The 17,737-nt window shown below is 47.3% G+C and overlaps 1 protein-coding gene and 1 long non-coding RNA gene across 2 annotated transcripts; one reads left to right on the top strand and one right to left on the bottom strand.

Annotated features, from left to right (window-relative positions):
• Positions 1-74: 74 nt before the first annotated feature.
• Positions 75-5,845, bottom strand: WFDC2 (WAP four-disulfide core domain 2). The gene is made up of 4 exons (XM_025998706.2): positions 5,687-5,845; positions 4,976-5,119; positions 2,612-2,764; positions 75-250 (listed from the first exon to the last, which is right to left on the bottom strand). Exons 1-3 carry the CDS (start codon positions 5,763-5,765, stop codon positions 2,613-2,615), a joined length of 375 nt encoding a protein of 124 aa, XP_025854491.1. The 5' UTR covers positions 5,766-5,845; the 3' UTR covers positions 75-250; position 2,612.
• LOC140595347 (uncharacterized) lies at positions 5,119-15,639 on the top strand. Its single transcript, XR_011996889.1, has 3 exons — positions 5,119-5,289; positions 12,463-12,625; positions 14,302-15,639. It is a non-coding gene; the product is annotated as an uncharacterized lncRNA (long non-coding RNA).
• Positions 15,640-17,737: the final 2,098 nt, after the last annotated feature.

The following is a 17,737-nucleotide window of genomic DNA, read 5'->3' on the forward strand; positions in this document are numbered from 1 at the left end:
ACCAACCCCCCACCTCAACCCAGAGTCAGAGGAGACAAGGACAGAATGATTAAGAATGGAGGCCATGCTCCCCACCCAGTGCTAGAAGCGGTCACTTTATTGGTTGGAAAAGGAAGAAGCTGCGCTCAGCTCTGGAGGGAGTGTACAGGCCAGAAAGACAAGAGGACGGCGGGCCTGGAGCTGAGCTGGAGCCCGGCAGGGCTGGACAGAAACTTCCACTCCCCCACTCCTCGGGCTATGGTGGCTGGAACTGGAGGAAGAAAATCATAAAATACATCAGTGACAATATCCAAAATACCAGCCAAGCGGACCTGGAGCTTAAATTCTGGACCAGAGCTCCCCTACTCTCCTTTTCCAACACACACACAGCAGAGCCCCCCCGGACTCTGCAGGTCCTAGACTCACCTCTTCTGCTTCTGATCATCCGGGTCATACCTGGGTAATCACGGCTTTCCTGAGGGACCATCGTCATTTATCTCCCTACAAGTCCCTCTACCACCAGGAAGCTCCACCACCACCACCCCCGCCCCGCCCCAGTCCTTAGGTTAAGCTGGGATTTGTTGGTCAAGGCGATCTCATTTTATAAGCACGGTTATTGCAGCTTCGGGAGGTAAAGACTAGTTAAGTGTCAGAGCTGAAATCTGAACCTGGGTCTTCCTGGCCACAAAGTCCGGCAATGCTGCCGGCACGTGGGAGCCAAGGGGTGGCTGGCATCACTGGGGAGCTCTGGGCCCTCGGGAGAACGTGGCTGCCGCTCAAGCACCGAAAGGACACCTCGAAACTGCAATCACAGGATCTTGGGCACATTCTCCCCTCTTCTCATCTGTGCAATCCTGGGTCCCGCCAGAGACCTGTCAGCCCCTGGCTGAGGGCTTATCAAGGTAGCCCACGATCAACAATGAGATTTCAGTCAGAGGACACTCCCGGGGTCCTGCTCCTCCTGTACCTCACCCCTCTACTGACCTTCCAGTCATCCTTGAGGATGGGCCCAGGGTTATCAATGCCTCTGTGAAGCCTGCTTTCTCCCCACACTGGTTTTCCACCCTCCCACCCTCTTACCCCATAAGGTTTTTCCTCCTCTGTTCCCACAGCACCCAGTCCTTCCCTCACTGCAGCACTGAAGACTGGCCCTGGGAGTGTCCCTCCGTCCATCACCTTAGCCAGGGGGCTGTAAGCTCTGTGAGGAAGGGCAGTGTTCACCTTCAGTCCCAGCAGCTGACACAGAGACCACGGCACAGCGCCGGATCTCCCAATGGGCCAATCAAACATGTGCTTTGTATCTTGTATTTCTTACTTGCTCACACTTACTCTAGGACTTGGTATTGCTTTATTTTTAGTTGTAGGTAGGGGAAGAGAGGCTCTGCAATCCTTTCCTTGCAGGGTCAGAACTACCAGAGGTGGCCAAACATAGCCCCAGCCCGCCACTGAGCAAGAGCTCATCACACATCAAATACATATTTGACACCTGCCAAGTATATCCTGAAAAGCCAAGTTTTTGGGGAAATTAAAGATCAGTCTTCAGCCTCCCACTGGCCACATGCAAAGAGCTTCCCTCCCACTCTTACCCCCTCCAGGCACTGTCCACTACCCCTCTCTCAGGACACAGGTGCTCCTCCAACTGTTGGCTTTCTGAGTGTATGCTATGGAAACAGGGAGGATCTTCTCTTTCCCTCACAGCCCAATTCATCAGCAAGTACCATCCCATCTACCTCCACATATATGCCCCAAACAGTCACTTACCTCCCCTGGTCTGTCATCTCCCAGCTGGTTTCCTGCTTCTGCCACTGCCCCTGTATAGTCTATTCTCCACCCAGCAGCCAGAGCAATCCTTCTCAAATCTAAGCCAGAGCATGTCCATTTCCACAGGGGCGACATCTCGGGGTCGAGATCAAAGTCCTATAACGACCTACCAGGCCCCTAAGAAGCTGCTAAACTTACCCCTGACCTTCCTCTTCCTGTGCTCTCCTGGCTCCCTTTCAGCCTCCTGGCTTTTCCTGAAACACCAGGGATGCTCCTGCTTTTGTACCTGCCGCCTTCACCTGTAACCTCCCCCCCACCCCACCCCCACCCCGGGCTGCAGCTATCTCCATGGGCCCCTGCCTCAAGTTCTGGCAAGTCTTTGTTCAAATGCTGCTTTCTGGGTAGGGCCCTCCCTGAGTGTCCCTAAAAAAATAATAACACAGAAGCCCTGCTTCCTGCCCACCCCACCTCACCCCCACTCACCCCACTGCCCCCCTCCCCAGTACTCCCATTCCCCTTCTGTTTCCTTTTTCTCCATGGCACTTTTCTCTCTCAAACATTATACAGAAAACACTTGCTTATTTACTTTTCTTTATTATCCCTTTCTTTATTATGTGCTATAGTTTATTAGCACATAAACTCCATCAGAGAGGATTTTTTGTCTGATTTGCTCACTCATGAATCCTCTTCAGTACCCAGAGCAGTGCATGGCACATGATAGATGCTCAACTGATACTCATTGAGTGCAAGAAAGCAAAGAAATGGACAGATAGTGAACAGAAGTATGTTTGCCCAGACCCTCCTTTTCAATCACCTTTACATCTAGACATCAGTGTGCTGTCCCCCACCCCCCCACACACACACAACTTACCTCAGAAGATGGGAGTGACACAGGACACCTTCCCGCAACCATTGTAGCAGCATTTTAACAGGCCCGGACAGTGACTGTCCACCTGGCACTGGTCCTGACAGAGGCCGAGCTGGGGGAAGTCAGTGTTCACCTGAGGGCAGGAACCCTGCTTTTCTGGGGAGAAAAAGGAACAAGAGAAAGTGGGCAGAGGGGATGCTGGGAGATGAACACTGGTCCACAACATGAACTCCCACCCCCCACCCCCCTCCCCCTGTGTCACAAACCAGACAGCTGCCTTCTGGCATTGATCTCAGGGCACCTAGGAAGACCACCCGCAAACCCCTCCACCTCCTGCTCCCTCCATCCTTGATTTTGGAACCACCCAACACCAGGCTGCTGGTAAGAAGTAAAACCAAGACCTGAGTCCAGTCTGTGACCATTTCCAAACACACACACACACCCTAAGCACCACTTCCTGGGTCAAGGAGAAAGAAGCTGGGCTCAATTCCCGGAAGCCCCAAGAGCAAGCCCAGCCAAAGGTCAAACACAGGTACAGAACTGGCTGATCAGCTGCAGAGGATAGGAGTGGCTGACTTCTTAGCACAAAGAAAGCCATTCCTCTGAAAAGGGCAGGAGGTCTAGATACTGGGCTTCCCTAGGACAAAAAAGGAATCGGGAGTGGTTTACTGACAAAACACGCCACGGCGGATAGAGGGTCTACTCTCCACAGAGACATTTCCTGTGTGTTATTTCATTTAGCCCCCATGTCAGTCCCACAAAGTTTGGGATTATCATTCCCATTTTGCCAACAGGAAAGGAGAGGTTCTGAGACATAAAGCAACTTGCTCAGGACCACACAGCTGGCAGATGGCAGAACTAAGATTCTAGCTCAGGAGGCCGTCTGGCCCGTTGCTCTTCCTGCTTCAGTCCGTCCATCTGAGACAAAGGAACAGCAAAGTCTGCCCCTAACAGTAGGCACGCCTTCTGTCCCCTCCACCCCACTCATCTGTGTTTGTCTGCCTCTCGCTTTCTCTCTCAACCCTCACCTCTCCCTCTGGTCCTCCTCTCCCTGCTCCAGATTAGAGGCCTCCAGACCCAGCAGCTGCCCATGATGGGCCAATCTTCCCTCTACCCTCCCAGCTCCAGTCTCCTAAGTCTGAGGTCTCTAATTACAAACTGTCCCAGCCCCTACTAGAAATAACAGAAAGGGAAAAATCACAGCTGGGCGAGGGCAGCTGTATTTTGGATAAAGACCAGTAATCACAACAGCTTGGTGCCCCAGGTCATATCCCTGCTTCTGGTCCTCAGTTTTTCCCTCTGAAAAATGAGAAGCTTGGATTTCTTGTTGCCTAAGGCCACTCCCTGTTCTGATGAGGTCCCTGCAGCCTAGTGGAGACAGTGAGCTCTAGCAAGGACCTTTGCGGATCACCAGGACTTTCGCATAGCTCTCTCTCTCTCCATCCTTAGTGGAAGAGACTGTTTTATTTTTTTTTTAATTTTTATTTATTTATGATAGTCACAGAGAGAGAGAGAGAGGCAGAGGGAGAAGCAGGCTCCATGCACCGGGAGCCCGAGCCCGACGTGGGATTCGATCCCGGGTCTCCAGGATCGCGCCCTGGGCCAAAGGCAGGCGCTAAACCGCTGCGCCACCCAGGGATCCCCAAGAGACTGTTTTAAATAGGAGGAAGAGGGTAGGGGTGCTCAGGGAAGTGATCCTGATTTCCTCCAAACCAGCCTTCCAGAAGTGGCAAAAGTTGAACCCCCTCGCTAGGACTCCTGCCGAGCCACGGAGTGGCGGTGCGACCTGGGACAAGTCTGCCGCTCACAACCACATCTTCAGGATGGGCTGGGCGCTCTCCTTAATGCGTAAACTCTCTTTCTGTCTGGACAGAGGAATCCGGGGAGTCTTGCTAGGCCAGACGCTCCAAGTCCTTCCCCCAGAGCTGGGGGAGGGAGGGGAGGGGGGTGCAGGGGAGGGACTCCGAGAGGGCTGAGCGCCCCAGGTCTCACGACCCAGCCCACTGGCCAGCCCGGGTCCTGGCCGCGGCTCCAACCGGCCGGGGAGGAAACTGAGAACCGGGTGCCTTGACCTCCGGGAACACGGTCCCAGCAGGTGCTTGCCCGGAAGCCCGTCACGCACCAGGGAACGGAATCCAGCCAGGGGTGGGGGGACCTCCCTTCCCCCTCCTGGCTGAGCTTTAGCGCCGCCTTTGTCTCCCCGAGGCCCCGCGAGGAGGCACAGGGCGGATCTGGTTCCATCCGCCTCGACTCTACAGGGGTCCCCGGGGTGGGGGGGGCTCCCCTCTTCCCCGATCTCAGCGCTCTGCCTCCTCCAGCCCACCGCGCCCTTCCCCGCCCCGCGCCGGACGCCCCAGGGTTACCTACCGTTGGGCAGGTGACAAATGGTGGCGCAGCCGGCCTGGCAGCACTTGAGGTTGTCTGCGCATTGGGCGTCCGAGACGCACTCCTGCGTACAGTTCAGGTCCGCCTGTAGCTGGGGGCACACGCCGGTCTTCTCCACTTCTCCGCCTGGGAGGTGCACGGTCAGGGGGGCGCGGAGCCCGAGCCTGGGAGGACGCCCACCTCCTGCTCCCAGGGCCCCAGAACGCAAGCTCCAAGGATTCTTGGTCTCTGGCTCTAGGCGCCCCCCTCACAGTCTTCAGGGAGCCCCACCTCCAGGCCTGGGGACCCTAATACGTGTAAGTACGGGGGTCCCCTAACCCTCATCCTTAGAGCCCTCAATCCTTAAGGGGCCCCCAGACAGCTGAGCATCTTAGGAGTCTCCTATGCCAGGGCAAGGGTCCTCCACCGGCCACTAAGTCTCCACCTTCAGCACAGAGCCTCTCCCCCAAATTTCAGCCTTCGGTGGTCTCCCCCACCTCCAGCACATAGGACCCCACATCTAAGCTCCAGGGGTCACTACCTTCAGGAACCAGAGAATCATCAAAATTTAGTCCTCATGGGTCTCCCCACTTCCGCCCCAGGAATCCCCATTTCTCCAGCTCCCGGAGAGGCTACGTGCGCCTCGGCCCAGGCCGGGTCCTAGCGCTCCGGGAGAGGCCTCTCTGGCGCCAGGGCTCTCCCCGCCCCGCTCACCTGGGACCCGGGGGAGGCCGAGCAGCAGCAGGCCCAGGAGCAGGGCGCCGGCCAGAGGACCGGGGCGGCAGGCAGGCATGGTGCTGTGCGGGCTGGGTGCGGGTGTGAGCCGCTGCCGCCGCGGGATGCGGGGATTTAACCGCGCGCGAGGGCGAGGGCGGGGGCGTGGGGTAGGGGTGGGGCCGCCCTCGCGGCGGGGGGTGGGCGCAGCGGCCACCGCGGGCGGGCTGCCACCTCACGCCATTTCACAATTCCCCGGGATCAGGTGTCATTCTTGGCCCCGGTGGGAACCAGGAACCTGAGCAGCTTCCAGGGCCTGGCGCAGCTCGACCAGCTGCAGTCAGACCCTTGTCCACTCCCCTCTCCCTCCTCCCTGCTGGGGCCTTCGCGCAGGGCTGTGGGGGCGGTGGCTGGCGGCCCGGTGGGGCCCAGGACTCCTGGGTCTCCCTGTAATGCCACGGGAGGGCAGGGCAGGGCCCACAGGGAGGCAAATAGAACCTGGGGATTAAGTGGTTGGATTTGCAGCAGCCTGGTCAGAGTGCCGATCTCTGTTGAAGGATTCACGATGCAGGTCTAGTGAGGTGATAGTAGGGGCTACAGAAAAATCTTTAATAAATGAACCCATTCCACGGAAGACATTGAGTCCCATGAAGGTGAAACAACTATTAACAGACTCAAGACATTTTGAATGTGTGTTTCTCCTCCCTCTTTCTTCTCTTCTCTTCTCTTCTCTTCTCTTCTCTTCTCTTCTCTTCTCTTCTCTTCTCTTCTCTTCTTTCTCTCTCTCTCTCTCTCTTTTTCTTCTTTTCTTTCTCTCTCTTTTTCTCTCTCTCTCTCTTTCTCTCTCTCTCTCTCTCTTTCCCCTACCAATGCTCTCTCAGGGTTGACTGTGCCAGGCTCTATGCTCATGGCCTCCTGGCCTCTCATGGCTTTTCCCAGCAAACCTATGAATAGGGAGTTCCTATTACCATCAGCTGTAAATGCCAGATGAATAGGATGTTCAGAAGTCTAGAGGCTTCCCCCAAGGTCCCATGCCAAGCTCTAGAGACAAGGTTTTGAACCCACACCTCTTCTCTCCAAGCTCTTGTTTTTCCCCCATTCCATCATAAATATTCACTAGGTGCCTACTACGTGACACGTTATGGGGCAAGACAATTGGTGTAGAGAAAGCAATTAAAGGAGCCATCTGGCACTGACTGTGGGGTGGTAGGGTCTGGGTGTGACTCCCATCTTCATTATTTCCTAGCTGCAGAACCTTGAATGAATTACTTCTCCATTCTGAGCTTCCATCCTGCCATGTACAAAGATGTTGATAAAGTAAGAATTCAGAGGGAACACGAATGTAATGTTCCCTGCTGTGGAGTAGCTGAGTACTCACTGACAGCTAGATCCACATGACTGGCATAGGAGCTCCAGCCCTGACACCTAGCAGGGAGTAGATAAACAGCTGTGAGTGCTTGATAAAGGGTGTCTAGACCAAAAGGAACCTGATAAGTATATAGCCAAGCCTTAGAATCCAGGCTGGAAAATACCCAAAGAGTTACCCAGGGCATTAGACAAGACCCTTCCTGCTCCAACAATCTGAAATTCTGTAAGCCCCTTTGCTGCTGGAGGCTAGAGGCATCTGGGGCACTGACAATTGGACCGACTGGTGAGCAGGGCTTTGGTGACATGAGCGTATCAGGCCACTGTCTCCGCAGATGACTCTTGGTAAAAGAGGCTGAGAATCCCTACCCCAGGGGCACCTGAGTGGTTCAGTGGGTTAAGTGTCTGCCTTCTGCTCGAGGTCATGATCCTAGGGTCCTGAGACAAGCTCCACATTGGGCGCCCTGCTCAGTGGGGAGCTAGCTTCTCCCCCTGTCCTTCTCCCTCTCTTATGCTCTCCGTATATCTCTCTCCCTCAAATAAATAAATGAAATCTTAAAAAAAAAAAAAAAAGAATGCCTTCCTCAACTTCCCATGCCCCTCCTGGGGAAGAGAGGGGTGCCATAGTTGGGAAGGGCAAGGGCTGTTTATTCTAAGCTCAGAGAACAGTCAACAACAATAAGGCAGGAGCCAGGTAGGGGACAGCAGTGGGCACACTCACTCAGTCTAGGGCATGCACAGGGCACCTGGTGGCTCAGTGATTGAGCATCTGCCTTCAGTCTAGGGCATGCAGAGGACATTTTGATGAGCCGCCGATTTTAGCCTTTGGACCCAATTGGGTACTGGACATTCCGTCTTGGGCACAGCTTCTGGGACCTACCCAGCTCCCCAGGCAGGGAAACTGCCCAGCCACACCCCTCCCCAACCGTCCTGGGTTCCCAGCTGGTTGGCCCTCTCTTCTTGCAGGAGTACGGATTAGTTTGAGGCTGAGGGGGTGGGGTGCTGCAGAAGATGGAGAAGTTTCCTCTGTCAATGGCCGAAGGCATGAAAAGATGTTTCACTTTTGTGATGCTAGGCTCTGTGCGGGAATATTCATATATTTTCCCTTTTCTTTATAGAAGGTAAAAAGGGCAGAGGCTTTAGAACCAAACACACTCAGGTCTAGATCAGAGGTTGGCTACTTCCTGGTGTTAAGTAACAAAAGTTAAACCAAGCACACATTAAAGATCTAATTGGGTTTATTAATGGATTCATGAATCAGGGAGCATCTCATCTAGCAGGTGGGGGGGTGCCAAAGGGCTACTGAAAAGCAAAGAGTTGTAAAAGCAGTGAAGGAGCAGAAAAAAGGGAAATTATTAACAAAGAATCTTTTGTTTTAGGCAAGGTCACTCTCCCCAGAGGAACAGAAGGGGTCTATCAGTAAATTTCCTAGCAATGACCAGGAAGTCCCCATGTTGACTGGAAAAAACGTTATACTTGTAGGGGGTTGAGACTACAGTTAGGTTAGGTATTAAGTCTTGGTTTACTGACTTAGGGTCTGAATCTAAGTGACTTGGGGACTGTGGTTTTATTATTAACAATTACTCCCTTGACCAGACTCTCAGCTGATTTTGATTACTTAAAACTTAAGGCATTAGCATCACTCTCAGCTCTGCCCTATAGTGCTTGCAGCTCCTGTTGCTCCCCTGTGGTATTCATAGGTCCTGATGTTTTTGCTTTATCACTATGATATTCACAGGTTATGACTTCAGCTTCAGCTTCAAATGGTCATTTTCTTCGTTCCTTTTGTTGACATTTCAGTCTTGGGGAGATCAGGTTGAAGGTTAGTGTCTATGAACACACATGTAAAGCTTTTGAGAGACTATAACACAGCAGGAAGGTTATTATGATTATTATAAACAGGATAATTCCCAATATTTGGAGTGTACTTTGAAGCCATGGTCCCCAAGACCCAAACCAATCAAAGTTAAATAAGTCAAAGAAAGACCTCCCACTGAAGGAATCACTCCTTTAAGCCAAGAGGCTTGCTCAATGAGTTTATGTAACTCAATTTTGACTTCCGTAGAAGTGTTAATTCAGGTGTAGCAGGTGGTGTTGGCCACAGCAGATACCTCCTGGTTCAGCTAAAAGATAATCAATGGCTATTTTATTATCGAGAACGACTTTGGCCAGAGAGTCTAAGGATCTTTCTTGGGCAGCTATTGCTTTAACAGCAGATTTTGCAACAATTTCAAGAATTAAGAAATTCCTGATCACTACCTCATTTACATTTATCATCAACCAGAGACGTAGGAACCTGCCAAAAGGAGTGAGTCCTGAATTGTGAAAGCCTCCTGATAGGTGCTTTTTAACTCACAATGTAAATATAGGTAATGTCTTATTTTGCCTCTGAAAAGTTAGGGTCACAGTTAGATTTTCTCCTGGCCTGAAATAAAAAGTTGTTTTAAAATCTAGACATAAACCCCCTTAGCAGTGGCCTGGGAGATACAGATGAGAGTGTTGTTTTCCAGACCAATGCCAGAGGGAAGGGAAGGGAAAGGAAAGGAATAGGAGGGGAGGGGAGGGGAGAGGAGGTCAGGGGAGAGAGTGTCATGTCTAGTTAAAGTATGAAATCGGACTTGCCATCAGGGAAATACAAATCAAAACCACAATGAGATACCACCTCACACCAGTGAGAATGGGGAAAATTAACAAGACAGGAAGCAACAAATTTTGGAGAGGATGAGGAGAAAGGAAAACCCTCTTACACTGTTGGTGGGAATGTGAACTGGTGCAGCCACTCTGGAAAACTGTGTGGAGGTTCCTCGAAGAGTTAAAAATAGACCTGCCCTACGACCCAGCAATTGCACTGCTGGGGATTTACCCCAAAGATACAGATGCAGTGAAACGCCGGGACACCTGCACCCCGATGTTTCTAGCAGCAATGTCCACAATAGCCAAACTGTGGAAGGAGCCTCGGTGTCCATCGAAAGATGAATGGAGAAAGAAGATGTGGTCTATGTATACAATGGGATATTACTCATTAGATATTAGATATACAATTAGATATTACTCATTAGCCATTAGAAATGACAAATACCCACCATTTGCTTCAACGTGGATGGAACTGGAGGGTATTATGCTGAGTGAAATAAGTCAATCGGAGAAGGACAAACATTATATGGTCTCATTCATTTGGGGAATATAAAAAATAGTGAAAGGGTATAAAGGGGAAAGGAGAAAAAAATGAGTGGGAAATATCAGAAAGGGAGACAGAACATGAGAGACTCCTAACTCTGGGAAACGAATAAGGGGTGGTGGAAAGGCAGGTGCGTGGGGGGTAGGGGGTGACTGGGAGATGGGCACTGAGGGGGGCACTTGATGGGATGAGCACTGGGTGTTATGCTATATGTTGGCAAATTGAACTCCAATAAAATTAAAAAAAAAAAAGATTCTCCCTCTCCCTCTGCTCCTCCCTCCCTTGCTCCCTATCTTTTTCTAAATAAATAAACAAATAACCAACCACGCTCATTTTAGGACAAGATTACTTTCTTTTCCCTCAACAAAAATGTATTTCTGTTCCTCGTAGTTTTTCTTTTTTTACCAAAAACACATCTTACTTTCTTGCATAGTTATTTCCCTTATTAGAATTTTTACCTCTTAAAAACCTTGATTTCTACTGAAAGCTAATAAGTAAGCAATTGTGACCTGTTACACCGGCATTCTCAAGGTTGGCAAATTGAAAAATGTATTTCATAATTCTTAGAAACACACAACATGTTTACTAACAGACCCAACTTTACTTTCTCTGTAATAAGAAAGTCAAAAGTAAATAAGCCTACGTTCAGTAATTAATGTTGCAGTATTTTATCTTATTTGGAAATGATCTACATATTTAATGAATTTAACTTATTACTTAACCTAACTCAGCAAAACTTTAAGGTGTTAGGTTACCAAAAAGATTTGGGCGACGATTTAAAGTTCACCTAAAAGTTGTTTTATTTACACCTATTTAATTTACTTGTTATTAACAATTATGCTTAAACTACCCATAAAAAACTTTATGACATAAAAGTCAGTCATTCTCCCAAGCTACTTGAAAAAAATTTTTTTAAATGGCAGAACAGAGATCATATCAACTTATTTAACTGAAGTAAATCCAGGCAGAATAAAAGTTTTAATTTTAATCCTGATAACCTGAAGACATGTCTATTTTTAAAGTTTATTTATTTATTTTTAAATAATCTCTACACCCAGTGTGAGGCTCAAACTCAGACCCCAAGATCAAGAGTCACATGGTCCTCTGACCAAGCCAGCCAGGCTCTCCAAAACATGTCTATTTCAATTAAACAAACAATTGAATGTTTTCCCAGAATAGGTGAACTTGAAAAAAAATTTGGGGTTAGTTTCTATCTTTCTGAGTGTGTTAGAATGCCCAAGTGCTTACTTTCAAACCTAGTAAATAGGGCTCTTTTACAAATTAATCTTAGCAGGACCGCCCAGAAGTAGAACAGTATCTCATCACATTTACAACATACACATAAGCACACAGATGTAAAGAACTTATAGCCACTAATACTCTTGAAGAAGATTTTTGAAATTTGTATTTGTCCCTAGAATTAATCTTAAGGAGGCTATAGAAGAGTTTGAACACCAGAGCCCTTTAAGGAGTTTGCATTTTAAAGAGGCCTCTACCCCTACCCCCACCCCACCCCCTTCACCCCTTTCTTTTCCTATCCTCTCAGCTGATTGCAGGTTGTGTTCACATTTAAAAGATATGATAAGATGTACAACTTTAAGAGACAGAGAAAGAATGCAAATTTCTCTAAGAAAGACTTTGGCTTTGGGACGCCTGGGTGGCTCAGTGGTTGGGTGTCTGACTTTGGCTCAGGGAGTGATCCCAGTTCAGGATGAGTCCCACACTGGGCTCCCTGTGGGAAGCCTGCTTCTCCCTCTGCCTATGTCTCTGCTTCTCTCTCTCTCTCTGTCCCTCATGAATAAATAAAGTCTTAAAAAAAAAAAAAAAAGGAAAGACTTTGGCTTTTTAAAGCTAGTAATTTACAAGCTGTTTAGGATAACTAGGGAAAGTTTAGGGATTGGTAAAGGAAGAGGTGAACTTTAAACGTGTCTCCAGAGCTTCATTTCCCATTTTGTAAAGATTTGTAAAATGTGGAAAATTGCTTTCAATTCCTCAAAGAATTGCTTTGTCGCTTCAGTGTCCTCACTGGTTGATCCACCTCTCCAACTCCTTTATCCTCAACTTACTTCTTTCCATTGGAGTATGTAGTTGTAATATTAAATATCTCTGGCAGTGTTGGATAAGCCTCCTTGGGGCTTGTAGAGGGTACAAAAAATACTAACTTCCTCAAAATCCAAAGTTGCTCCCAGTGAGAGCCAAGAGAAAGAACCAACCTCCTGCATGTCCCAGGCAGGCAGAAAGTCCAGCCCAGTGACAAGGATGTGTTGTGAGAAGACAGTGGCTATCTCTGGGAGAAGAAGGATCAATAACCAATGGGATTTGGAAAGGAAGAGACAACGTGAAATTTTATTGTTCTCTCCACCTGGCACTACAGAGATTCAGAAGAAATTATTCTGGTAAGGATTTGCACCCTTTGTGGCTCCTGCCAATTTTTCCAGGCTCCATTCCACAAGCTCTGGTGTTTATGGGTTTCCCTTTGGCTGTTTAAGGGAATAATGTAGCAATTTATTAGAGAATCCCTTAGTTCTGACAACTCTACAGGTAGTTATGGGGTTGGGCGCAGTTCGTAAGTCCATTAACTTGGTGGAATTTTTTAAGGGTGAGTCTTTTCAGAGTGGAAAACCCATTCAGAGAGAGGATTAGTAGCATGAATGCTAGCTCAAAGGACAGCAGAGGGGAACAAGGAGTTACATCAATCTTACAGGCGTTTGTCTTAGGTACCTCTTCCATCTGTAATTTCCTTTTTTTTTAAATATTTTATTTATTTATTCATGAGAGACACAGGGAGAGAGGCAGAGACATAGGCAGAGGGAGGAGCAGGCTCCCTGCAGGAAGCCTGATGCAGAACTTGATTCCAGGACTCTGGGATCACAACCTGAGCCAAAGGCAGACACTCAACCACTGAGCAAGCCAGGCATCTCCTGTAATTCGTTATTAGCCTTTTGCAATGCATCTCTTTGTGAAACTATTGGGAATTTTGAAAGGTTTTGGAGGCTTCTGCTTGCCAATTAAAAAAGGTATCCCATTTTAATTTGGGAACCCTTGCTTTTGAGGGCACTTCTTAAATGACCTTACCTAATTGGGACATTCTACATAATGGCCATTGTGTTTCTAGGTTGTTAATTCCTCTGAGGGCAGGCAGCAGTTTGGTAGGACCTGACCCCAAATGGAGCAAAGCCACATTTCTGTCCAGCCATATCTAACTGCAAATGGGGTATAACTCACATTTCTTTTTGGCTTTTTTTTTTTTTGGAGGGGGGGTGCCTGACCTGGTAGTAACCAAGTCAAGTTCCTCAGGACAAAACAAGCTTTGTAAGATTTTGCCATTTTTGCTAGATATCTCTAACTTCCGGAGTATAGTTCTTAAAAATAAAATAGGCAGGTGTGCTGGAAGGTGGCATGTGAGATTGGGAGAAATAGCAAGTGACTCTAGAATTTAAAGATCCCATTAGAAAGGAGGGGAACTGAGTAGGAAAAATTAGAGAGGGAAACAAACCATGAGAGATTCCTAACTCTGGGAGACAAAGGGTTGTGGAAGGGGAAGTGTGGGGGGGGGGGGTTGTGGGGTAATTGGGTGACGGGCACTGAGGAGGGCACTAGATGGGATGAGCACTGGGTGTTATACTCTATGTTGGCAAATCGAACTTAAATGAAAACAAATGAAAAAAAAAGAAATACTGTCTATGGAAAAAAAACTTCTAATTTAACTCCTTAAAACAAATAAATTGAATTAAATTAAATTAAATTAAATTAAAAATAAAGATCCCATTAGCTAAACCTTTGGGTTTCCAGGAGCTGAACTAATACCTAAAAGGGATGTGCCGAGGGGTTGGAGGTTATGTGTGTTTTACAATATACCTCATTGCCCAGAAATTTTCCTGAAGTTGGGAGGTAACCTAGTGTCTACTGAACCCATTCTGTGACCAACTTATTCTACCACCAAGTCTTTTTGAGGTGGTGAGCACTCTACCAGGCTTTAAATGCTCCACCAGTACCCACTAATTTCTTTCTTTTCTTTTTCCTTTTCTCTCTCTTTCTTTCTTCCTTTCTTTGTGGTTCTTTGGCTTCTGAGATATGCCTTAACAATAGCCTTAATCTGCACAAAACAAGACGAACAAATGTACACCTTAATGTACCAGCAGTAACCAAGAGGTGTTAGTGTCCTGGCCCACAAGAGGTCACTTGCTATTTCTCCCAATCTCACCTGCTCCAATCATGAGCATGTTGGCCCCGCCTTTCATATGTTCCACCATTCTCCATGTGCAACTACATATGGGTGCTCCAGTGGACATCTCCAACCAAGCTATCAGCCAACAGCCAGCCTCAGATGCCAGGGAGCCACTGTGGACATCTGTCCCAGGCAAGCCTTCAAACGGCTGCAGCCTTGGCCGCCATCTGACCTCAGAAAGAACCCAAACGAGAACCATTCAGCTGATCCAAGTCAACCTACAGGACCATGAGAAATAATAGTAAATTGTTTTAAGCTGCTAAGTTTTGGGATGGTTCATTACACACCAATAGATGACCAGAACAGTGGCAAGATGAATATGATATCTGCTCTCATGAAGCCTACTCTCTAGGGAAAAAAATAAGCAAATAAATTAGTAAATGGAAAATATTATTGCCGAAGTGGATAAATGCTATAAAGAAAATGAAGCAAGGTCATGTAATTATAGGTTGGGGTTGGGGGAAACCAGAGATAGGCTCTCTGAGCAGGTGACATTTGAAGTGATACCAGAGGGCGCCTGGGTGCCTCAGTTGGTTAAGTGTCTGCCTCTGGCTCAGGTCATGGTAACGGGGTCCTGGAATCAAGTACTGCATGGGGCTCTCTGCTCAGCAAGAAGTCTGCTTCTCGTGTCTGCAATAGCCAAACTGTGGAAGGAGACTTGGTGTCCATTGAAAGATGAATGGATAAAGAAGATGTGGTCTATATATACAATGGAATATTACTCAGCCATTAGAAATGACAAATGCCCACCATTTGCTTTGACATGGATGGAACTGGAGGGTATTATGCTGAGTGAAATAAGTCAATCGGAGAAGGACAAACATTATATGGTCTCATTCATTTGGGGAATATAAAAAATAGTGAAAGTGATTATAGGGGAAAGGAGAGAAAATGAGTGAAAATATCAGTGAGGATGACAGAACGTGAGAGACACCTAACTCTGGAAATGAACAAGGGGTAGTGGAAAGGCAGGTGGGCAGGGGGTGGGGGTGACTGGGTGACGGGCACTGAGGGGGGCACTTGATGGGATGAGCACTGGATGATATGCTATATGTTGGCAAATTGAATTCCAATTAAAAAAAAAAAAGTCTGCCTCTCCTTCTCCCTCTGCCTCTCCTCCCTGCTCATTCTCTCTCTCTCTCTCTCTCTCTTAAAGAAATAAATAAAATATTTTTTAAAAAATGAAGTGATACCTGAATGATGTGTAAGATCTATCTATATGATCATCTAGAGCTTGAGTATTAAGGAAAAGGAAGAAAAAAGGAGATTAAACTCCTGACATAGTCATCTTTGTGTGGAAGACAGTCTTTTTTCACAGATCTAGATCTTTTCCGAAGTGGTGAAACTAGGCAGCTAGGATACTTTTGGTCTAGACAGACATTCAACACAGCCCAGATAAAATGCAGAATATCATATAGTTGTAGCTTATAGATGATAGTGAAATGGAACAATTCAGGCCATTTTTCTAGTTGTGATGTACAATGTATTAAATAAGAACTCTATCAAAGTATTCCTTCCATAAAATATGTATAGTTGGCTGCCTGTGATGAGCAAAAACTGAGTATTTGCCACTGGGCGGATTTGAATGATGAGGGATGAAATTCAATGCTCATCTCATATCAGCTCACTTACCAACAGTGCTATTTTCACACTGTGGAGTGAGTCACATGCAAGGAACATAAACATCAGAGCCCTTCCCCAGTCTGCCTTACCCTTCATCTGTTCACAAATATTTATTTGCTAACGATTTTTTAAAGAGTTATGGAATAGGAAAATAAAGTGTTAGTTCATCATTTACTAAGGGATTGTAAACTTGAGTTTTTCAACAAATTAAAATGTCGTTGCTTTAAAAAAAAAAAAAAAAAAAAGACTAAAGCAAGTCCAAAGTCCCTAAGGCAAGAACAAGCCTGATGAATGCCAAGAACAGTAAAAAACCAGCGTAGCTGGAACAGAGTGGAAGCTGTAAGAAGTGAAATCAGAGAGCTGGGCAGGGAGGAGATGGCGCAGGGCCCACTGTGGGTGTGCCCTCTCAGTGCAATGGAAGTCACAGGCTAGTTTTAGCTGGGAGGTAGGGATGTGAAATTATCTGATTTGTAATTTTGGAAATCACTCCAGCTGCTCTAAAAGAATGGATTATATGTAAAAGGGAAGCTGTGGAAACTGGAGATACAGTGAGATTTTTTTTTTTTTTTTTTTTTTTTTTTTTTTGCAGTTGACTGAGCAAAGAATCAATGGTAACAGTTCCTTATATTAGGCAAAGGATCATGAATCACTTGTTGCTGATCAGTCCATCCCATCCAGAGGACAGGGCTGATTTATTAGACTTGTCATACTAAGGAAGATTAAGTCACAGAGGGGGACTGTATGGTTACTGATTCATCATGCAGTTTCTATCTTTTGCACTGGAAGTTTCTACTGGCACACTAGCTCTTGGAGCTCTGAGCTGCCTTGGGTGAAGTCTAACTAGCTGAGGCCGCCATGTTGTAAGGAACCCCAAGTCACAAGGAGAGGCTGCGTGGAGGCAATGTGGGCCACAATCCCAGCTCACCCAGCCTTTCAGTCATTCCCAGCCCAGACATTTGAGCGCAGAAGCCATTAGATTATTCCAGCCCCGGTCATGGAGTCACCTCCAGTTGTTTGAGTTTTCCCAGCTGAGGCCTGGGGCTTTATGGAACAGAGACAAACCATTCCCACTGTGCCCTGTCCCAAGTCCTGACCCATGAAATCCATGAGCATAGTATAATGATTTCTATTTTACACTTTAGGTTGGTGTACTGTGCCCATAGCTAACTGGAGCAGATATTATTTTTAAAAAGGTTTTTATAATCTTGTTGGCCTTGTGAATAAACTATGTAGAATTAGAATAGGCTCTCTATCAATTACTGAGGTTTGCCCACAGAAATCATTCTGTAGCAGAAGTGAAGAAGAAACACCCAACCAATAGTTTCATTATTTGCAAATGCTCTCTAATCTCCATCCCACAAAAGTAGTTAAGACTCCATTTGGAGCTCAGAAGATCTGGTTTGAAGCCCAAATCTACCACTTCCTAGCTCTGTGACCTTGGGCAAGTTACTTAACCTCTCTGAGCCTTGGTTCCTTCATTTATAAGGTGAAGATAGTACTTCTAACCTCATAAGGTCAAATAGATTAAGAGATACTTTTTGCAAAGCAATCAAGACAGTGTCAACACACAAACAGTAGCTGTTGTCAAAGCGCCCCGTAGATGCCCTATGGCTCTAGGCACCTGGCTCTGTTTCATCCCAGAGGACTCCAATGATGT

The sequence above is a fragment of the Vulpes vulpes genome, chromosome 14 (genome assembly GCF_048418805.1).
Source record: "Vulpes vulpes isolate BD-2025 chromosome 14, VulVul3, whole genome shotgun sequence".
NCBI classification, from domain to species: domain Eukaryota; kingdom Metazoa; phylum Chordata; class Mammalia; order Carnivora; family Canidae; genus Vulpes; species Vulpes vulpes.